General features: G+C 40.2%; 1 protein-coding gene across 3 annotated transcripts; it reads right to left on the reverse strand.

Annotated features, from left to right (window-relative positions):
- Positions 1 to 579: 579 nt before the first annotated feature.
- LOC130169611 (DNA repair protein XRCC4-like) lies at positions 580 to 24,066 on the reverse strand. Of its 3 annotated transcripts, none has more exons than XM_056376500.1 (8): positions 23,952 to 24,066; positions 19,474 to 19,634; positions 18,463 to 18,653; positions 9,940 to 10,106; positions 9,134 to 9,298; positions 7,765 to 7,865; positions 4,096 to 4,228; positions 580 to 1,273 (listed from the first exon to the last, which is right to left on the reverse strand). In XM_056376500.1, exons 2-7 carry the CDS (start codon positions 19,610 to 19,612, stop codon positions 4,104 to 4,106), a joined length of 888 nt encoding a protein of 295 aa, XP_056232475.1. In that variant the 5' UTR covers positions 19,613 to 19,634; positions 23,952 to 24,066; the 3' UTR covers positions 580 to 1,273; positions 4,096 to 4,103. The 3 variants fall into 3 exon arrangements, with proteins under 3 accessions (XP_056232475.1, XP_056232474.1, XP_056232476.1); XM_056376499.1 differs by having other exon boundaries at positions 580 to 2,199; XM_056376501.1 differs by lacking the exon at positions 580 to 1,273 and adding an exon at positions 3,293 to 3,690.
- Positions 24,067 to 24,081: the final 15 nt, after the last annotated feature.

The raw sequence follows: 24,081 nt of genomic DNA on the forward strand, positions 1-24,081 counted from the left end.
CGCTTCAACATTTCCTTGTTGCTGTAAATCCATGCAGGTTAGTGCTCTGAAATCTAATGCTCTCAAATTATAAAGACATATTCCAGATACAGCAGTCCACGTGTACCACGTTGCCAGGTATCATATTTCAATTTTCTCAAATAGCTCATGCAATATCATCCAGGCGTTGTTTTCTTGACAAACAGGTTTACCTTTATCTTCTTTGCTGTCAGTAAACTAATTCATAGTATGAAAAGCTTCAAATATTACATTCTCAATAGAAAGGCTGGCTGGCAACTTCATCTCAATATTTAAGTTTTTACACTGTCATTTACAAAACGTCCTCCTGGTGTTGATTTACAAACTCAAATATGTGCAATTCAACAATTTGCTATAAAATCCTTCTGTACCTCCCATTGATGTCTTGCACTGACCCTGCAACACAGAAACATGTCAAATGTAAAATCAACAGCCCATCACAGCTTTCAGGTAAATTTATCTGATTAACCTAATTTGCAGAAAGACAGTCCTCATCGCTGTTAAGTTGTTTGCATCTTGGACAGTGAAATATGATTTAGAAAATGCCAGGAGGCAAAAACATTGTAATTTAAAATGTTTATTTAAGTCAGGCTGACAATAAGATGCCTTATCTCCACAGAGATTTGAAAAATATTTACAATATTTCACACAAAATATTACCATCTCAAACATGTATTTTTACATACATACATTTCCAGGAAACATTTGTTATATTTAAAATCAAATGAAAAATATTTATTCTTGCAACAACATGTTGAAAACATTTACAATGTCTTTAAAATAGACAAAAGCAATCTTCAGGGTTTATTCAAAATAAGGAAACAACATCCATTTCCTTATTTTAATGTTGTATTTTAGAATAATCTGCATTAACATGCTATCAGGATTATTTTCTGAATGAAACTATTGACTGAAATATTCAGCGTAGTCTCCAGATCACGTTGTCATGCACTCATCTGTAAATTATCCCCAATACCCGATATGGACTTCCCTGTATAAAAAGCCTTATTGACGGGTTGTGCAGAGGAGAGAGTGTGACATTCCTGTGGGGATTACTAAACCAGCAAGCGCGTGTTGTGGGATTATCCTGGCTGCCACCCGTGGTCTTCAGCAGACAATATAGGTATCATCCAAATTATAAAAGACGGCAGGAGGGTCCAGAAGTCAAAGGTAGAATGGTCAGATAAAGAGTAGATCTCCCTAGCTTCATTACTGTCAGTGTGAAGACACACTGTGATGACCTCAGGACCTAAAGCTGGTAGCAGAGGTAAAGGAAGAGGTGAGGAGGTGAAGACAACATAACCCTATTAACCCTCTGCATAACACCCCTCAGGTAGTTTGGGCCACAGAACATCTCCAGAATAAAAGAGGAGATGTAAACAAGAAAAAACGGGGAGGTCAAATTATCTTTGGGAAAATGCTAGTTTAGAAAGTGGAAATGAAAGAGATGGTGTATAGTTTATTTTCATAATGAAAAGAAGGAGGAAAACATCAGCGAGACATGATGAATAAGCAGCTACAAAGCAGCTTCGGTTCCTTAGTGGAGACACCCTGTTTTCTGGGTGTAGCCTGTTGTCCCTCAGTAGTCGTTACTCTTTCAGTCTCACACGGAGCCAAGGCCGAGGGGCTTGGCAGCCAAAATCGAGCTCAGGGCGAAGTCAAGCTCTTGAGAAATTACTTCCATACTGGTCCACATTATCTGCCATACTCTCCGCGTCATTAGCAACAATGCCATCAGTTCCTGAGGAAACACCGGAGGGCGTTAAGTGCTTGCTATCACATGACCACTAACGCATCTTTACAGCAGCGCCGAGCGGAGAACAGAATGGGGTAAAGATGGCGTCATTAATTCTTCATCTTCTGATTTACTGAAAATGAGAGACAAGCAGCGAGCGTCCCATGAGAGCTGTGGCAGGTAATTGTCACAGTTAAAGCAAACCAGATGGCAGCAACATGCTCCTGCTTTGGGAAAATTGCTTTAACAATCTGGGACTTAATCTGGCATCAAATCTGGGGACACCTCCAGGACACTGTTGCCTGGTTGTCATTGTTTTTGGTTGTGTTCATCAGGGTACGGGTTGACTAGCTTGCCACATAGCTGGACAGGGATCAAGAAAACCTGTTCATCACAAAAGCCTTAGATTTAGGGCTGTAATCATGTTGATGAGTCCTGGATATCATCTGGTCATTGAAGAGGGTGTTGGAGACAAGATGGGGAGAAAGAGAGGCAAAGACAGAAGGGAATAGAGAGTAAACAGAGGGAAAAAGTTAGAGGTAATATGTAATTTGCTCTGATAAAACAAACATCACATTTTAAATTTAATATTTTTTCCTTCATAAAAAAAAATGGGAAACACAGTTCAATATATTGATATAAGCTAAGAGTGAATTACATTATCACGCATTCTGTCCAAGAAGCTCATGTTGGAAAAAAAAGAAAAATGTGGGTAACAAATGAAATCTGATAGAAAATACAAAGGCGAGGGTGCAAATGAGCGAAGAAGTGCATGTTTTCACTGGAACTCAAAAGCTGTTGCTGTCATTGCTTAGCTGGACCGAGCGACACAACACACTGCAGTAATTTCCAGTGTTGTTTATTTGCCAGCCAACACCCAAATGTAAGCTGTGGGAGGATGTTATGAGGTTGTCGGATTTAAGATTTTTAAGAAGTGTCAGTGCGACAAATGTAGAAGAGGTTATCAAACTCATATGTACCACGGTGACAACATCATAGCAAAGCGAAAGCTGCTATTACTATTCCAACACAGCACACATCACCACCACATCTGGAGATGTAAATTTGTGTTGTGATGGAAATACTTATTTGTTGCTTTTCAGACTTATTTATTTATTTTATTTATTAAAATAAGATGCAATGTTAGTCTGAGCTCCTTTGTGGCCCTAAAAGGCAACAGTCCAAGAACCTCTGGTCATTCTATTGCAGTGTGTCAGTATGAGAAAACATGCAGCTGTTGAATAAGGAAAAGACCTCACAACACTGTATGTTTGAGCCGGATATTCAGGAGACACCTCTGTAAATCCAAACATTACCAGAAGCTGATTAATCTCTGGGACTTTGTCAGACCCACCAGTGAGTCCATCTTTATAAAGTCATGTGGTTCATACACATACACACATAGAAATGTATTATAAATTGTACTCAAATGAAAATTTGTAGAGTTTAAGAAGTTAAATGCCATAGGTAGAATATGAAAAGTCACCGTTTGTTGTTTTGTTTTTGTTTTTTTTCCGAAGTGCCTTTTAAAAAAACAAAAGAACAAATATGTCTTTCACATTTAACCAATCCTATTTATTAGGAGGAAACTGCGAATATTCTTTAGCACCAGCTCCACGTCTAAGGACAGTGCTGTGGTCAGAGAGAAGCAGTTCTATATGAACCCCAATAAGCAATGCAATCCATACTGTAAGATGTAAGATGAAGAAAACCTGTGAAATAATTATGCAAGAACACGCCTGTGCCTAAGCTGACTTTGTTCGATGCTGGGAAAGCGCGCATGTTTGGGTTTTGTCTGTAACACCAATGATGACGACAAAACAATGATTCAGCCTTCTTTAATGGGAGATGTGGAAGGAATGGGGGACAAAGATTCAGTAGGGCACCACACATCTGTTACTGTGATGATTTTTCAGAGGTTTGTGTGAGTGCCCAAACTGAAAAAAAAAACGTCATGAATGAAATTTGAGGGAAAAGAATGTCTCATAGACCCATAAAAGTCAAAGCTTGGAATAATTTTCTTGCATCGTTGTTAAACTCTGGTTTGAGGCCACATGGAAAAGCTTATTCTTTAACTAAAAGAAGACTTGAGAGATTGTGTGTCATGTTGACACTATCTTAATATGAGCTACTTGAAAATCTGCAACATATAATCTCCATTTTCCCATCTAAACTCCCCCAGAGATGTGCTTTGTTTTTGTAATGCTACTGTATGTGAGGAGAGGCTCCACAAAATGACAAAATGGAAGTAAAAAATGTAAGTAATCTAGGGGAAGCAGTGATAAGAACAACTATGATACCAAATATGGTGATACACTGGATGCATCAGCACTATGACTAACCTGTGATTTTATTCCTGCTCACAAGGTTCTGGGCTCAGAGTGTGAAGCAGCCTGCGCTTCCGCCTCGGTTGTTCGTCTTCATCGTCAGAAAACGTCTGGTCCACAGAGATGCCATGGCACTCAAGATTACGACCTGCATACAATATATGCGGTACACACATCAGAGGCATACACAAACAAACATCATTACTTTGCTGTTGCTACTTTGAGCAAGCGCATCTTTAATCAATGATGTCATTAAGACACCTGAACCTTCAGGGCAGTTCATTTGAAAAATCAATCCTGTCTGCAGTAAATCAAAAGGTAGTACATGCTAACAACATTTCTTCACAATGACTTCTGGTGTGCAAGTTCCTCGGATGCCTCTAAAAGCCTGCATGCCAAATTTTTGGGATTACTTGAGTGGTTTCATCACTGAAGCCCAAACTCTCCATCTTCATCGCTTAAAGTGATTCTCCATCAGTGTCATTTGTGGCGTATTGCCTCAGTTAACCTATGTTAACCCTGGAAATCTCCACACCTGAAGTCCTGTGACCTTTATCGGGAATAGAGATCTGGCATTCCACACAAGCCCAGTCACACTCGGATAAAATCATTTATATACAGACATTCAAACACACCTGTTTGCCCTTTAACACTGCTGCTAGCCTGTTAGGATGCAAAGATCGACAGATTGAGCAGTTGTGTGAGATAAAAAGAAAAACTTTGAAGACGTGAGCTGAACTGATTCAGAGATAAAAACTAATATGTATAAAATAATAGTACTAAATAATAGTACTGTAGATATTCACAGTAAATGAATGAAGAGTGTATTGAGTCTGGTGGTACTACTGACTGAACTCTTGACTTTATCCCTTCAGCAAAGACTGCCTCTCTCCTCTCCTTTCATTCTCCTTCCTCCATCTCTGTCTCTTTTATCTTTAGTCACTCCACTGTGAGTGATCTGCTTCCTATGTTGTCACTATCAGATGCTAAACCTGGAGGGAGCAGGTCAGAGAGAGAGTTTTTTTTTTTCTCTCTTTTGTCTCCAAGTCTACTCTGTCATTACTCTCTCTTATCAGGCCTCAGCAATATGAAAACACAGCCCGAGGCACGAGGGTTAACTGGGGCCACACATGTCAAAGGGGTGATGTGTAGCCCACTATGTTGGTAAAGTTTGGGTAGATTTCTAAATGCAAAGAAAACATCAATCTGCTTTTGTGCAAACAGTTTCTGATCTGGGTCAAACTCTGCGAGAGCCAAATGGGTGGGGAATCAAAACGCAACAAAGGTCAGTGAGGTCTCAGATTCACCAAAGTTTACTTCATTTACTTACGTGTTTACTTCATTTTTAAACAAAAGGTTGCTGCAGCTCATAATTTATGTTTCATGCCCTCAGATTATTCTGAATGTAGCTGTGAATTAATTGGTTGCTGAGGTTACCAGACAGAGGCTGCACAATATAAACAAGGACTAACAACGCATTAGGCCCCCATTAGCATATTTGTACAGCCATTGACATGAATATATGGCTTATTTCCACCACAGTGCTTATGGCCAAGAGAGCAACGCCTAGAGACTGATTTGTTGGACAGCTGAATAAGTATAAATACTGCAACACACACATACTCACACACACAAGCTGGGACACACACCCATAACATTTTAAAAAGTAGAGGATATCAGAATGCTTGGACAAATTCGACTGGGCACTGAGATGAGAGTGAAGTGCCGGGTGATTTTCGCGGACAAGCTGAAAACACAAGAAAGCATTGTAAATGTTTCTGGACTGCAAACAACAAAGTGTGTGAGCCAAGACCCATACTGCGCAATCTACAACCTCCATCCATCTTCACCGAAAGCCAGGATCGGAGCGAAGGGCATGGAGGGGAGAGTGTGTGTACGCGCGCATGTGTGTGTGTGTGTGTGTACGCATGTGTGTTTGTGTGAGTGAGACAAAGTGCAGAGAATGAGTGCCAAGCCACGAGAACCTGCTGAAGTCACTACAACATCCATGTGTTTTGCAAAACTATTATCCTCTTGGGGTGGCTTGACTTTGGCTGTGAGCACAAACACGGCCATTGAGAGAGCGATCGGCGGGTTATCCCAGCAGACTGCAGCACTGTGGCAGAGGGGGGTATGACTCAGTAGATGTGACATCACAGCTTCTCTGTATGATGCAGGACGGGGAAGACCACCTCACAGTCCGCCGTGTTGAAGCAATCAAGGCAGACTCCGCTGGCTGACTCACTGACAAGTGTTTCCCAGAACCCAGCTACCCGAGGGTATATTCGCTGCTTGTGTGTGCTTTTAAGTTAACATTCAAGCCCCCTGTCTACATGATCAATTACATTCAACTGTCAAGTTTATTGGACAGTAAAATCAGTTCGAGGAAAGCCAAAACTTGAGAGTTTACCTTTGAGTCTGCATCATTACTGAGTCATATATGTGACCTATGACATCACGGGGAGGACTGGGAATGGGTAAAAAATTGCCATGTTAAATACTCACACACCCTGTTCCATCAAGACATGGTGCATGCGTAAGTAAAAAGCGCCCTATGAGTCCAAAATGAGTTAAATCAATTTTTTTTTTTTTTTTTTAAAGGAGCTCTTTGTAAGTTTTGCTGTTGCTACATAGCCAACATAAGCATTAACTGGTTTACCTACCATTCTTACAGATAGCTTCAGCCACCGTTGCATTTACAGTACAAGAGGTTATAATACGTGAACAAAAGGCAATCGCAATCCAGACTGTTCTCGTCTGTGGTTCCCCGATGGTGGAACAAGCTACCAAATGCTATCAGAGCAGGGGCATCCCTCTCTATCTTCAAGAATCTCTTGAGGACTCATCTCTTCCGAAAGCACCTCTTCTCTTAACACCTAGAACACCCTAACATGCCGAACTAGCGCTTACATTGAAAAACAAGTAGGCTGGTTTCCATCACTGGAGACAGCTCTTGGCAAGTAAAGGAATGAAGTTTAATGCTGAACAGTAAAACTTACAAATAACTCCTTTAAATTATGTTTAAATGATGCTCTGAAACATAACACAGTGTTCAGCATTTATCTGATTCAGCCCCCCTACCTGAATGATACATGCATTATGCATCTGGTAGCTTTGTGTTTACCCTTTAATATACAGCATTACAATTATAACACTGTCACCTAAACCCTGATTATATTTTGATCAAACTCACCCTTTGTGCACATTAACTCACAAACATGTATCTAACGGCCAGGTTTTATTTTGTTGTATGCTGCATTGTTAAGGTCATTGTTACCCCCTGAAAGCCTTGTTATTTTGCTCTGATTAATTAGAGGGCGAGGAGATGTTTGAATCTGGTTATTATCATGAGTATTAGTGTTGCAATATATGACGCAGACAAAGTTGAAAAGACTCTCACTTTTAGTACCCGATTATTCATCCTGAATTGGCATATAATGGTTTATTTATTATGGTTCAAGGGCCTTAGGGGCAGATTTTCTTGTGGTGACATTCACCACACACACACACACACACACACACACACACACACACACACACACACACACACACACACACACACACACACACACACACACACACGCACACGCGCACACACACACACACACACACACACACACACACACACACACACACACACACACACACACACACACACACACACATATACAGACAGACACATACCTGTGATGAGAATAGTTGACTCCTGAGACGGATGGATGCTCTGAACTGTCTCCTCTCTTCTGTCCTGACTGCCATCTTCACCCTGAGTTGCTTCAGTGTCACTGGAGAAAATTACACAAGTTTGACAGGAGTGTTTAATGTAGATATATCAGTGTGAGGGACAGTGTGGAAAACTAAAGACAAAAATTGAGTTACATGGGTGACTATGCTTTAGAAAATACAGCATCTCATTTTACTGTGTTGGCAAATGCTTTGGGTAATCATCTGTCAATATTTAATATTACTGACCGCAAGGGATAGTGGCAAAGCCAAACATATGAGCTGCAATTATGAGTAAAATCTTCCATCCAAACTCTGTGGCAATGACGGAAGGTATAACACAGGCTTGTAAAAAACAAAAAAACAAAAAAAAAAAAAAAAAACAAATTAGCCATTGTCAGTGTTCTGCAGAAGCCAGAGGTGTAGCAAACCAGATCTGACAGCACTGTGCTGACCTGCTTGGAAACAAAACTTGGGACTAAAGCACTGACTTGTCAATATGATCATTTATTCTACATTAAACGCTAAATTAACTGTCACACAATAAAGTGCATCTCATGAAATGTTAATCCCTCAGTTTCACCCACTGGTGCTGTGACGCATGAAGCCTGTGAAAGTCAAATACCATTTTTAACTGTTACTGTGCAACAAGTAGTCTAACATGTACCTAAGGCTAAAGATGCAGCAATAAGTTGGTCAACAGAAAGTTAATCAGCAGCTATTCTGATCAATCCTTTACATCAGTTTTCAAACAAAAATAGCAAACACTGGATCATTCCAGCTGCTGACATGTGAGAATTTGCAGATTTTCCTTGTCTGAATGTTTTTGGGTTTTAGGCTACAGGTCCGATGAAAAGAAGACATCTGATGACACCACCTTAGGCTCTATGAATGTATAATAGGCATTTTCACAGTCCTGATGTTCTATAGACCAACTAAAAACCCCATTAACTGCAAAAATATTCATCTGTTATAATATATAATGTATCATGTTATATATTATACTATATAATGTTCAGATTAATTGATGGTGATAATAACAGAAGAAAATTGTTCTCTGAGATGCCTCAAAAATCAAAAATCATGTAGGTTGAAACATAAATTAGTCAAATACACTCATACATCAGTACTGTATGTTAATACATCATAGTATCAACTGGTCACTGCCATTTCATCACACAGAATTTTTTTTTTTTTTTCTTTTTTAATGACCACATACATTAATAGGTAAACCCTGTGTATATTTCACTGGGTCCTGTATTTTAAAGTAGCAAAGCTAGCCAGGTTTGCCAGAGCATCAGAGGAAGCCATGTAACACCAGTCTGCTGACCTCTGTCTCCTCTCCTCATCTCTCTGCCGGTCAGCGGTCTCTTGGAGCTGGCGGACAGCGTCCTGCAGGCCTCTGATCTTTGCCTTCTTCTCGTTCAGCACCATGCCAAAACGTGAGTAAAGCTTCCTCTCCAACATCTCCTTATCCTGAACCTGCTGCTCCAGCCTGGTGAGAAAACACACAGACACTGATGTATGTGCAAAAAGTTAACATACATGCAGAGACTGACTGACAGACCGACATGTTTTAAAAGCTGAGAATTAGTGTTTGTCTGCCTCCTGAGAGCAATTTGCAAAGAAGAATGATGCTGATGCCTCCACCCTGTGCACACATAACTCACCCTGAACCTCCATCTCTGGCAACGATTCATTCATTGGCCAATGACTGATCAAGGAGATAAACAATCACACCAAAAATATTATTTGAAAAGAAGTCAAGTGCCAGGGATATATGACATGAAAGACATACCGTATATTTCATCATTAGAATCATTTGAAGTTAGTTCCCAGAAATCATAAGCCCAGTTCACTGGGTGTAACCCTCAATACTCCTACATGGGCGAATGGTGATGATGTCACGGATGATTGTTGTGGATATAAACAGCTGGCAGCGTGACTTAAAAAGCAAAGGGAGTTTGCATGCAAACAACACAATCAACAAAGAAATACCAGCAGCTAAAATCTAAAGAAAATAATTAGATTCTGTCGGGATGTTTTCCATTTGAACTTGCCATTTGCTGTCCATCACACATTTTTTTCATGAACATTTTAATCCACCACCAGAGCTTCTTTCCTCTTTATTCTTACTCTGTGAGTATTCGCTGGTGCTGCTGTTTCAGTCTATGGTTCTCCTCCAGCAGCTGGTAGTTTTCTGACTCCAGATCTGTGCTGCGCTTTAGGGACTGGCCAATCATCTCCCGGTTCAGCTCTAGAGAGTCTGGAGCTGGCTGGAGCTCCACAGAGCCCAAGTGCACCTGAAGGACGGAGGGAAAGAAGAGTAGAAAAGAAAAGATAAATAAAGTTCTGTCTTCAGGTTGGCTGGCTTCATCATTCATCAACAGTTGAGGAGCTCAGCAATGTGGGAGGACCTCACTGCACTGACAGGTGACAGTTAAGGTAGTTCATGGCACATGGTAACCTCTGGGTGCTTCCCTTTGAGCATGCCAGACTGGGAGGAGACAGCACCAAAGATTTAAGGCTACATCTCCCAGCTGCCCCGGGACTACCTGGGGATCCTCTAGGAAACGCTGGAGGAAGGTACCCCTGGAAAAAGCACATCTAGCACCGTAATCCTGACATGAGCAACAGGCCAGATGTAAGGCAAGAACCTAACGGTCTCATCTAAAGCAGCTTCCAAAATCTACGTACAGTGAAAAATGAGCAGGCACTTGCACCTCACTGTTATCCCAAGAAGCTGTGCAATATAGAAGTGCAACAAACCATTACATCACATTTTCTTTGAAGTGGGAGACTTTTTAAGATGATGATGTGTTTGCTTCTGTCTGTGAGAAATACAGGATGAATTGACTAGTCAGCAGTAAACTATCCAAGTGAGCACACAGTTTCCTCTCTGTTGATTTTTGTCAGTGGCTCTTTGGAATCACAGGCAGGCTTCAGAAGTAATAAAACATTCCTCATTTGGTTTGTATTTTGGCGCTCAGTCACAAAGCAGGGCCGGGGAATTTCAGCATTTTCTAACATTTAGTTGATGCGTAAAATTTTCTAAATTATCGACAAAATAGGAATCAATTTATAGCAAATGGCAATAATCAAATACGGAAAACCAGAAGCAGTGTTCAACCCGGAGGGAGTTTGCTCATAAAGCTGCCTCACGAAACATTTATTTTTCAAATAGCAGCACAATCTTTGTTTGCTTGTTGCCTTGGAGATTCTCACATTCGCAAACACACACGCATACACACTGATGCACACACAGACGGAAAGGTACTGCTCGTGATGTACTGGGAAACCAGAAGGTGATGAGGTGCTAAATCTTCACTGGGCTGCGTCGAGGTTGCAGACCCACTATAATAAAGCCTCCATCTTCAAAAGCTCTCATAAAATACTTGTCATTTTTGTCCCAGGTTGATGCTGTCCTGGCAGGTCACACAGCTGTTTTCCCCTCCGCTGGTGAACCTGAACATGTTTCAGTGAGCGGACATTCGCTTCATGCCGCTCCCACAGCTTCACAGCCTTAGCGTACCTGTCTGTCTCTGTTAATCTTCTGTTCTGTGGCAGTCTCTTTCTCTTAATGCCAAATTCTGTTCTCTCTCGTCCTCCTCCTATGTTTTCTCCCCCTCCCTCTCGCTCTAAAATTAATACAGACTCACAGTTAATTCTGAAAAAAAAAATATATATATTTGCACAAGTTTTCTAAAAAATCCCAGCTCTTTTGCAACTGCAAAGGCTATTCGGTGCAAATGCTGTCAATACCTACCCTGATCACAACAATGAAATCAGCGATTTAACAAAACTCATCTTGGAGGATGGGGACACAGTGGAGACCACCTAGGATCTTAAGGAGGATGATGTTCCCAGGAAGTCATAAAAATGTAGGGCAACATTAGGATGTCACAGTGATCCAGTGCAGGCTCCTCTCTGGGATTAAGAGGGAGTTTGTATGACACTCAGCTTTCTTTGTAAGTCATCCACATGTCGACATGTCTGTGATTCAGTGTTTGCGCCAGATGGTCCACCATCAATATGAAACGCTGAGACTAGTGTAGGTAGAGGCTCAGTAAGAATGGGTGATGTTTGGCTGTTTGAATAGTGTGCAAGTGATCATGTCGCACATTACTATCTGTATGCTCACAATGCAATGAGCAATAAATCAGCCATGTGAGAGGGGATAATGTTAAGGCTTTGGACACTGACATGGTGACTACACTAATATTTCCAAACTTTAAAGAATGCCATAATGTCCTACATTTACTCTGCGAGTCTCACTCCATAATAATGACTGGGACTTTGTCAAACTTTGTCATCAAAGTTTTACACACTGACACAGTTAAAGACCATAAATCTTTCTGACCTGCATGTTAACAAAGTATTACCAGTTTAAGACACCAGATACAGAGATCTAAACTGCAGGAATCACAACCCTCATTTACTGAATTAACACTGAAAATAACACTCAGCTGCTGTTTATTTCGTCTTCTCCTTCCTTTAAATACCAAAAGGTTGTGTGTTTCACTGTCTTTACTTTCAGGGTTTCTCAGAACTACTGCAGTAAACATGCAAATTCCACATCACCAGAAGTTTACCTTAAGCTTACTGCATTGCATGGAAAGAGGAAGGATGCACTAAACAAGATGTAAATCTGAAAATGTAGGCACGCAGCATACTAATTTCTACATATCAGATAAGCAGTGATGAATGCTTGTTTTTATTGGTTAAAGTTCCTTGTTGAAAGACAGAAAAAGCCTAAAAAGCTCTCTTTATTTTCTTGAGCTTTAGTTTCTCTCCTGAGAGACAGAGATAAAGTTAAAGGTCAGTCTGCACACTGCTGCCAACTTCTGCCAAGGTGTGGGAGGTCAGACTGTTCGTCTGTGATGCACAACCCACTGCCACATTTTTCTACTGTGTTTTCTCAACTGAAATAACACGAAAATACGCAAATAGTTCTTTGAGGTTGTTTCAGCCTCTAGCAGCAAAAGACTTTATGAATCTTAAGACACACGGTGGGCTAGTTTTTGACCATCAAAGACATTGAGGCCAAGTTCTTGACCTTGCATACCCTGAAAAATCCACTGTATATAACATTGTCGACACCCACATTCAGGAAAATATGTGGATATAAAATCCTCTTCTCAGGATGAATTTGTCCTACATTATAATGTGGTCAAGTGTGTGTGTGTGTGTGTGTGTATGTGTGTGTGTGTGTGTGTGTGTGTGTGTGGTCCACTGTTTGTTTGCGTGTGCGTCTCCAGACAGCTAGCCAGACCATAAGGTCAAACCCGTAGAGAAGGGGGGATGTAGGTGTGAAAGACAAAGCCAAAAGAACACAATCCCAGTGAAAACGATAGCATAACACACTGTGGGCACAGTGGACACAAAGCTTTCTCTATCACACCGTCCAACACACAGCTGGAGACCTAACCCACCCTTTATTCCCAAGGATCAGAGTACAATAACCCCCTTTAATCAATAATCAGTAATCAATGAAACTGATATAATTGTATCAAAGAATGAAAAAAGCCAGATACATTTAGCTCATTTGCCAACAAAAACTCCAGCTCTTTTTAAATTGCACAATATCATATAAGACCAGCAATGCCCGTATGCCTTATAATTTGAAACATCATAGTGAACTTGTCATTGATCAAACCCCTTTTTTCTTTCCGTCTATCTATCTGAAAATAGTTATTAGGGAACAGGGAAGTGAGTGGGTGAGCACTGTGTGTATGGTGACAAAGAGACAGTGTTCAAGGGTGGGCACGGGTGCTCAGTATGGGAAGAGTGGGCATCGAGCAGAGATCAGCCTGTCCCATCAACTCCCTCATCCGCCGTGCAGAGGCGTCAGGCCAGATAAAGAGCAGGAAGTGGGGGGCGACAGCAGTCCATCACTGATAACACAAATATTCTCATAAACAACGGCCATGGAGAGCAGAGAGTGGGGGAAAATACTTAAAATGCTTCATTTCACTTAGATATCGGCCTAGAATATTGGGTTCAGAGATGTTTGTATGATGCAGGAACACATTGTCAAGGTTAGATAAACTACAAGTCCGTGAAAAATAGTGCGAGGTGGAACTTGCTGGTGGAAACAGCAGGAGAGATGCATCGGTGGATCAGACTCTTCAATGTGGTCAGTATTTAAATCCGGGTTCAACAATTTCCCAGACACTAAAAGCAAAACATGTATCCAATGTGTCCTCATTTTTGCCCTCGGTGTTTGGAGGATTGCTGATTTTAGTTTTTTTCTGAAACCACTATAAAAGCATTTTGCCCACTTCAAGGAATTGAAAATTTGCATCATCAACAATGAATTTGGTGGGTATTCCTGTTCTGATCCATCCAAATTGTTAACAGTATCTAATGTCATTAAAAAGGCCAGTCTCCACATGTAGGCAGACGGTGCTCTTTGGTTTAAGTAAACAGATGACACAGTGAAAAATGACATGTTATATCGGGTTTGTTAAGACTATGAGTCATGCTAGTAGGACTGAAACCATTAGTGCATTAATAAATTAGTTGACTGAAAAAAAATGTTTTATCTACAACTATTTGATAATTGAGGCTGATTAAGTAATTTCTCAAGCCAAAAAAGCCAGCTTCATATTTTTTTTTTTTTTTTTATCATTGTAAAATGATTATGTATATTTTGGTTTTGGATTGGACAAAGAAAATTGGAACATATAACTTTGAGTTATCGGAAATTACTTATCTTTCACTGTTTCATGACATTTTATACATTTAATAATCCATCCAAAAAATGAGTCACAGATTAATAATAAAAACGTGCATGCAGGACACAAAACTAAAGACAGGAAAATTCAAATACAACGAGATCAGCCACCAAGCACAGAGCCACCAAGACACAAAACAGATAAGGAACATTAACAAATAATAACTCAAACTAAGAAAAAAATCTGCTCACATGAAGAAAGGAAGACAAAAGCAAGCCAAAGAGACACCAAAGTAGTTCGGTGGCTCGTAAAGAAATAGGTCACCTAGTAATGTATTGTCCCTTTATCTGTAAAGTTTTCACTTTTGGACCATTAGTTATATTCATATATTAGTTCCAGTTATACTCATGATCTGGTCTAATTGAATTTCATTTGCATTCCCAAACACTCTACAGATTGGAAATGATCACGCACATGGTTTATATTTGTAAATAATGTTGACAAACTCAGGCTGAGAGTGTACAAACACACTCGTAAATACATATCATTTCACACTTCAGATTTTAGGATGATTGAACCAGAATGAGAAAACATTGCCTTCTCCAGTCAAATTTCTGGCTGGCTCACACTGCACAGCTGGAATCCCCAGTGAACAATAACACAGGATCTATTTGACAAACATAAAACATGGAAAAATCAGTGTCACATTTCATCCACACAGACTCATCCAGAATCCCGGGGCTTCGATTACCACAGCTGTCAGAATCCCAATCTCTCCGGATCAAATCTGGTCTGAAGTAAGAACTAAGCTGTAAGTGACACTCGAACACAGAGTGATAAAATTTAATAAAATGACGGGACGCCCCTGAATAACCGATCAAATTGCTGCTCGTCACAGCACTACATCATGCATTTCAAAAGATTCTGTACTTTTTTATCAAACAAAACCAGATGCAATAACTGACTGATGTAAAATAAAGTAAGCCATGTTAAAGAGTTAAGTACCGTAGCGCCTACAAAAAAACACTAAACTAAAAGGAAAAAAAAGTTTTTTGGTCTCATATTTGGGAGCCAAATCGGGGTAATTTTAACCAGATGTACAGGATCTGTTAGTTCCACTTACTTGCTCCAAAATCTTTAATCCGCAAGAATATTAAGTTTCTGTGTTGCCAAGTGTCAGTACGTGATTTTTTTTTTTTCCACCAGTGACAGATTGGTACTTAAACAGACATTAAGGAGGAGATAATGTCTGACTTAGCCATCCAAAACACCTGCTTAGTAGTAGTTTAACAGCAAACACCCAAATTACATTCATCATTACAACTTCTGGGGTCATATTCATAAAATATTAATGTCAGGTTAAGTTCACCACCTGGTTTGCGTCTGCCCTCCTTTCTTCTATTCCCAAAGGAAACTTGCCTCATTTTTGGTCATTTCTGCACCCTCAAATTATCTGGCTGGGAAAATATGTTCCACTTTTTAACCTCTGACGTGTTCAAAAAAGAAAAAAAAGGCAAACGAGGGAGAGAAAGAAAAAAAAAAAAGAAAAGAAGCAGGTGTTAGACAAGAGTGGTAGTTTGCACTTAATGCAAATAGTCCCCCAGGATTCTTAGATTTGTGTCTACCACACACATACCACACACAGTGATGATTACTGTCAGCAACAATGTGAGCATGGATTCGATTTTTAAAAAAGCACACTTGGGGCTGGACACATTTGTCAATCATTTTGTGTGGTCTAGTTGCTCCTTTTGGCAACAACTTTTGACTGAGCAAAAAACACAAAAAACACAAAACACACCACACCTACACAGATAAGAGAGCTCATTTATGTCATGTCAAAACCAGTGGAATTGTTAAATTAGGGAATACAAATCTTGAATTATTTGTTTGTCTCTCTGTAACAAAGCCATCAACCAAATCATCCAGGCATCAGAAATGCATTGTGAATTATTGTCAATATCAATAATATATTATTCCATTTTTTAAAAAAGCCTTGAATAATTAATAGTAGCATTAAGGTTGTCCCAGTAGTATCCCGAGTCGTGGGGATTCAAGAGTCTCAAAGAGCCAACATCCACAAAAACAAAACATAATTTCTTGATATCTTGTATATATATGTAAATAAATATGGGATGTACTAGTTACACGAGATACAGTCACATACAACTGATTAGTCAAGTATGACACTGAAAGGCTGATATCCTGGCAGCCGAATCTAAAACCTACAGAATGTCTGCACATGTCTGGACATGGACACATTCACACATAGGCACACTTGTATACGCGGCCCACACTCATAGAGACAAAGAAAGACAGGGGAGGTTGGAGAAAGAAAAGAAAAAGGCTCTAATCAACCGTTGTTTAACATTGTCAGATGGGGACAGCCCCTGTCCATAAATCAGGGTTTTACGGTCTCAACAGTGATGCTAACCCCCCTGGCCTTCTCCCTCTGGTCTCCTCTGCCTTCACAGCAGTCCCAGGACCCCAAGTGAAATGTTCCCTGGAGGCAACAGCATCCTCTCACAGTTTGGAAGAATAACACTTCAAATCCACTGAAAGCATCATGACCTGTACTCCATCAAACCTGTCAGTCTCTGTGGAAGAACCACCTTAGCACAGTATACAATACAGGACTCTGAACATTTTCAGTTTCTGTCAGTGCATAAAGTTAACAAGAGATGTGCTTTCATGTGGGGAAGTGATTGTTTACATTGAAGCAAGCCAACTCCACCTGACCATTTAACCATTTTCAATCAACAAACCTTTTTCTCTTAACATTTACAAACTGAAGCCACCCACCTCATTCTGTTGCTATCGGATGACTGTGAACAAACTGAATGATTCCTATCTGTGGCTTTTTCCCCAAGGGCCCTGAAGGCAACCAAGCCTTTCTAATTCTCCTATAATGTTGGAAGACTATAAACCTTATCTTTTTTTACAGCCCCCTGTAAAAAATAAGACTTCCTTTCTATTTTGTTGTATGTCGTTAGATGCATTTATCCCCGGGGAACAGTAACAAAAGGTAAGTACACGATGTTGTGGAATTCAAGGGTGAACCACACAGATTCCTCAACACTTGGCTTTCAAACTACCCACTTCATCTAATGGGTCTGCTCTACATCTGTTAGAGGGTTTATCACTTGATGTATGATGTGCCCCTGAATAAAAGCACTCTGTGCCAGTGAAGAAAAGCATCCAAAACCAGTTCCAGCAGATATCATCCAACTGCAGAGCCACAGTGCCAACAGCTTTAGCTCCAGTCCAGCTTTATGTTGGCGAGAGGTAAGCTGTTTAAAACTGCAGACGTATCGATGTGCTCCATCTACAGGCAAGGTAAGTACTAACTGCTGCAATTTTGACACTTGTGCCACCTACAGTCAATGTTAGTGGTGTTGGTGGAGGCATGCTGTTTCAGGTACTGGCAAGACAATAAAATATTACATTCTGAGAAATAAATTCATGAGTCTGAAGGTTTGTTACCAAAACGTTATCACACTGACATTACATGTATCTTTTATCACAGCGATCATTAGGTAAACAGTAGAAAATACAGCATTAATATTGTAAAGTTATCTGCAAGACATGTGCACTTGCATGTATTTGATTGGACAACATGCCAGGTGATGTCACATTGTGTTGTGATGCAGCCAAAGCTGAGCCAGGATCAACTTTTTTTTAACACAACCCTGAATTTTGAATGCCCTCTGCGTTGGCATTGTTGCCGTGCCAATGCAGCAGTCCCTGTGAAATAAATGAAGGGGCTGCATTTTTTTTATGCAGTGCCATTGTCTGTCTGATCACAGTCTTAAAGCTACTGCTTGTGCCACTTAGTTTAAAGTTTATTACATGAACTTTAACACCTAAAAATGTAAAGGTTTTGTTCGCTAGACAACTCTGTCTGTCCTTCTTAATACTGGTAACAAAAAAAGATTTCACAACAGTCACTGATAATAAAAATCTACTCAAAGCTTTTGCTCACCGAGACGTCATTAGAGATCTTCTGATATGAGAGATGACAGTGATCTGGAGTAAGGTGGAAAGAATACACCTCCTTGTTGCCTCCTCCTCCTCCTTCCTCACTTCTTGTTAGTGCTTGAAGAAGATCCTCAACATATCTTTCCCTTGTGACTCCCAATTCAATGGCTTCCTTTGTCATTTCATCTTCTGAAACTGAACACAAAAGGTTTTGATTAAACATTTTTCTAATTTATGCGTCATGTTAAAGTCATGCAACTGAGAGTAACCGGACAGAGGGCAAAGCAAAACTATAAACATAAATTACGTAGTAATGCATGGATGCATGTGAAAGCCGATTTGAAGAGAGGCATGCAGAGAAACTGAGGGGAATGTCATCAGCTGTTGCACAGCTGCTCACACGGGGTTGAGGGTCCCAATTAACACATCAAACACAGAAACGCTGACGACCCAGAACCCCGCACATAGCTGTCACAACCCCATCTCTGCCTGTCAACTCCGCAGATGGACAGCAATAGAAAACTAGGGAGCAGTTATGTTCCAGGTGTCCTTCCACAGCATACGTACTCATGTGCATATGTAACCACAGACACACACACACACACACAAACACACACAGAGACACACACACACACACACACACACACACACTGAACACTGGCTTGCACATACAAAGACAAGCCTTGTAGAGTTTAATCTATTTTATACACCTGTAAGCTGCAGAACAGGAGTGAAGAGGGATGATGAAACAAGGTCATTGCTGTCACTCTGGTTAAAGGATTAACAATTACAATATTATGAGATGGGGTTCAGCCAGGTGCCTACACGGTTAGGACAGCCAGATGAATGGTAGACCTGGTGACAACCCAGTCCAGTCAATGTTCAGAATATGCAAGTCTCTGTAGTACATGTTAGCTCAAATTTGTGGCTAAAATCACGACAAACGAGGCATAAAAATGTTGTGTTTTAAATACTTTGACTGGTCCTCAATTCTTGATGCGTTTCTGAAATGTACCTTCTCCGATCCACGCTGAGCTGCCATCAGTGAGAGCTAGTGTGAACCCGGCACCCAGGTCTACTGCCCAGTCCACTCGCAGGAAGTAGGGGGTACCTGGATCAGTAACTACTGTGATCTGGCGGACTGTACCAATCATGTCTCTCGTGTGGCCTTCAGACCTGCAGAAAATCAAAGATAGGCATTTAGAAACTCTTGATAAGATACCATTATGATTCTTTTCTTGTTGTTTTTTGTAGTCAGGAGATTTCATGAGCTTAATCTTCAATGACTCCATTTTGGTGTTGTAACGTGTTTATCCTCCAGCTGCATCAATGCATCTCATTGTTTCACTGCTTGGATGTGGCAATAAAAGTCTCCATGTGTGTCTTCAATGGGGGTCTCTCTGAGTCATTGGAACCACATGGAGATTAACAGGTTTTGGAAGGTTTGCATGTGGTATGTGGAAAGCCTAATTAAGCTCTCAAAACTAGCAACATTACTTACTAATGCCATTAAAACTACTTCACATTTAGATTACTTTGCAGTACACATCAGATAAAAACTACAATTTCTTTATTTTTCACCTCATATTTCCAGAAGAGCTATCATTTTAGAAAATAGGAAGCAAAGACCGAATCACATGCAAGGGATTTCACTGATGTGAGTGAAGGAGAGAGCTGTCAATCATCTGTTGCAACAACCTAACACATCTCAAGCTAATTTTCCATGGCAACACCAGACCGCAATGAGCAAAGCAAAACCTGTGGGATCCACACTCTCAGAATTACTGTACAAGAGGAAACAAAATCAATATTTGCCAATACCACTCTGTTTAATGTGTATATACTGAGCAAACCTGTTTGGTAATGTAACCTTACCCTGAGGCTCATGTCTTGACAAACTGACTGACAAACAGCAGTTACATTTCTGCCAGAAACAGCCTACGTTCAGCAGAAGATCTAAGGATTACAGTATGATCCCTGTGACTGCTCTTGGCCTTTTGGTTCACTATACATCGTTTTTCTTCTTCTCAAAAGGCTTGAGAAACTTTTACTTGATTGCTGGTGGATGTCCAGCCCAGAACATGTGATTACTGCTTCCACGTGAAGTGAGAGGTGAGTTGGACATCTTTCCTGCTTAAATACAGGGCAAAGTGTGTGGAGATGGAGGGAAAAGGACAGCTAAATTGGCAGTTAGCCAAGCTGGACATGTTTGAAAAAATGAAAATGAGCGCCTTCTGACACTGTGCTATAAGTTATGATGTGACAGCCCTTTTTTTTTGTATTCTTTCTTTATATCCCCCATCATGCAGCTGACAGAGCAGTTGGTCAAGGTTATTCAAAATGAGACACACACATGTGCCCACTCTACACACATACACACACACACACACAACACTGCATGTATATGTGCACATACACACAGAACCGTGCAACAGATTAAAGTTGACCCTTTGTGCTTCAAGAAGGGGTGTGGCTGGATGGAGGGGCTGAACAAGATGAGGGGGCTGAAGGGTTCAACTTTAACCCCATGAAGTGAGCTCAGCTACTCATTAGTTACTGTAACATCTGTTTTGCAGGAACGATGACCCTGTGGTAATGACAGAAGGACACTTCAATTAAATAAACAGCGCTGTCTGTTAGGAATGGAGAGCCGCGCAAAGCCTTCAAAGTCAATCCTGAAGTCTTCCTGTTAGCATCTGTTCAGTCACTTGATCAGCAGACACAATCACTGAAATGCTTAAATCATCAACCAAAGCTGCCCTGCATTTTTGACACAGCCTTCATCCTCTTTTCTTACAGCCTCTCTGTAATTTTTTTTCCTCAACCTTTTCATTGTCATTTCTTCTGCACTGCTGCGTATGAAAACTGCAAGACATAACTCTGTGTGCAGGAAGTAGTAGGCAAATGAGTCACAAAGACAGCCTCTAATTATGCATCTTGTGTCTTAAATGAGGGATTCTGTCGAGCAGAAAAAAAGCCTGGCCAGTTAACTGTCTCTTTAATGGGTCCTGACGATCAGGCCAGTCCTCTCGCTTTCCTTTCACTGGACTTTCACCTCATGCTTTCTCCAATTTCTAGTCCTAGTCCTGTTATCATTGTCAGTCAGGGATTAAAGCAGTGCTGCTCTAACCAGCAGCAGGCTGTGCCATAGCCTTTTAGTTTCTATTCTCTCCAGCTATTGGCTATCTAAAGCCACTTGACGAATACAAACATAATTAGCAAATACAACATGCACTACAATAAAGCAAGGCCTAAGGGCTACAACATGTATCTAAAAATGTGACTGACCTGATTCATACCATGATCATGTCAGAGGCAGAAATAGGGATGTGTCACTATAGCATGACTGATGAATGCTTAAACATAAAAAACAGGTTTGAAAAACTAAACTGTAATTTAACAGTGGACATTTTGAGTAGCTACTTATATTCTTAGTGCCAGAGGAGACGTAGTGATGTAGTGGTGATGGGTCAGGGTCATACTCTCGTGATGTATGACAAGAAGTGCCTTCTCTTGTATGCAGAAACTACATTTTATGAACTCTTAGCAAAAGCATTTGAGAATGTGACAAGTTTCAGAACTACAGTGTATCTAGTATCAGTGGAAAAGTGTAATCTTGGTGGATTGTGTGGTCACTGCAGTATGCACAGCCTGCCACAATCTATTTTTTTTTCTTGCAACTGCTTGGAGTGAACATGCTCCCTTGACATCATCTGGAATAATAATTGTAACTCTACTGCAAGCTGCATTAATACTTTTAAAATACTGGGTGAAAAATAAAAGCGAGAATGGAAGCTGAAAAACCTAAGCACAACTGCTGTCTGCATAATTTCGCTGAAGATGTTATACAGTCTTGCAAGCTGCCCTCCTCTAATGAAGTCCTTGATCACAAAAAATGTATGCTAGATAGTGTAGGGCGATAATAATGCATTTCCATTATTTTAATTCCACTGAAATCACACAAGGTATAAATATTACTTCAGTCAATAATATATTTCACAATAGAAACTGTAGCACTTATTGAATGCAAAGGAAAGGTAATCTGCAGCCTACTGGGGCAAACAGGAGTGAGCAAAAGCCAAATAGCTATCACAACACATCACATGATTTGAATCATTGGATAAATTCATCCAGAGGGCAATAGTTTTAGACAAACAGCTGCACAATGACAGCTCATTGTCATATCTCCAATATTCACACAGAAATGAGTTACCGTTGTGAAAACCTAAGCCTTGCTCAGTCACAAATGTATGGCAATTCTCAGTTAAGATTATGGCTGTGTTAATGTGTAAAGACAATACAGCCTGTGAACGCACAACATTGTTTGTTTAATTAGCCTAACTTCCATTAGCATCACGCTCTGCAGCTTGCAGGAGTCATTTGTTTGAGGGTCATAACTGCATACAAAACATGTGACCATTATCACTGCAGTCACCTCCAGTATCACTTTCTCGAAAATCAAAACTCTACATGAATATTTACCACTACTTGAATAAGGTTTTAAACTGACAAATGTTATAATATAGAGTTTGACCGGATATCCTCTCTCATACCAACAGCTAAAGATTGCACATAACCCAGCATACATGTGCTGTACTGAAGCCAAAATTGATCAGTGCACTGCAAACTTACACTTGATCACATTAAGAGGAATGTGATTCTGTTTAAAGTTTACACTTGTTCCTTTGCTCTTAGAAACCAGACACTCCTTTTGACGACAATTTAGTCTCCTTTTTTCACCAAGTTTTCATCCAAATTCCTCTAGTAAAATATGCAAAACATCATTTATGTGTGGTTTAGAATCTGACAGATTTCTTACATGAAGAGCTCTCTAGGAGTGTCTCCATATAAGTGTCTAGGCGGGGAATACAAAACATGTTTTAAATGCAATCAAGATGTGTGGCTGGTTGAAGGAAAGGGACTTCATTGTGAAAACTTTGAGAGAAAAGTGGATCACAAACGTGTCAAAAGTCTTGCATCATCAAGAAAGAATAGAATTTGTTAGGCTATCAACCAGCCGAAATTTACTTTAAGATTACGTAACAATAATTTCAAATTTATAGTAATATAACTTTGAAGTCTACAAAATGTCGAAAATAAAGAGAAATTCCATCTAAAGTCACTGATGTTTACATTAAACCTTAACCCTCAACAATTCGTTTCCTGGTGATTGAGATTTCAAGTAGTCTTTGAGCACCACATGACACAAATGTTCACTTGCCTCTCTTTCCCATAATACCTCATATTTTATTATTATTGACATCCTAATATAATATCATAACAACTTCCTTGGTACTGCTAGTGTCTAACTAGGCATACCTTCACCAGAGCACTGTTTAATCATCGGTGCAGGTGATACTCCTTTAATGACAGGGCGCGGACATTTAACGTGCCGCTTGAACAGTACAGTAGTTTTCGATAAGTCGGGCTAAATTCATTAAATTTTTACGTGGGATAAAACCTTTCCCTATTAATTTTTCTCATTAGACTTACGGTGTTGTGTTGCTAACTACTGCGATGTCCAAACGAAGTCATTTTTGTGTGAAACTGAAGTCACTGCTGCAGGCTCCGTTGAGAGTTTATGATAGAAGTTTCAACTTTCAACTTGTTTTCTCAGCCAATC

This window comes from Seriola aureovittata, chromosome 5 (genome assembly GCF_021018895.1).
Source record: "Seriola aureovittata isolate HTS-2021-v1 ecotype China chromosome 5, ASM2101889v1, whole genome shotgun sequence".
NCBI classification, from domain to species: Eukaryota; Metazoa; Chordata; class Actinopteri; order Carangiformes; family Carangidae; genus Seriola; species Seriola aureovittata.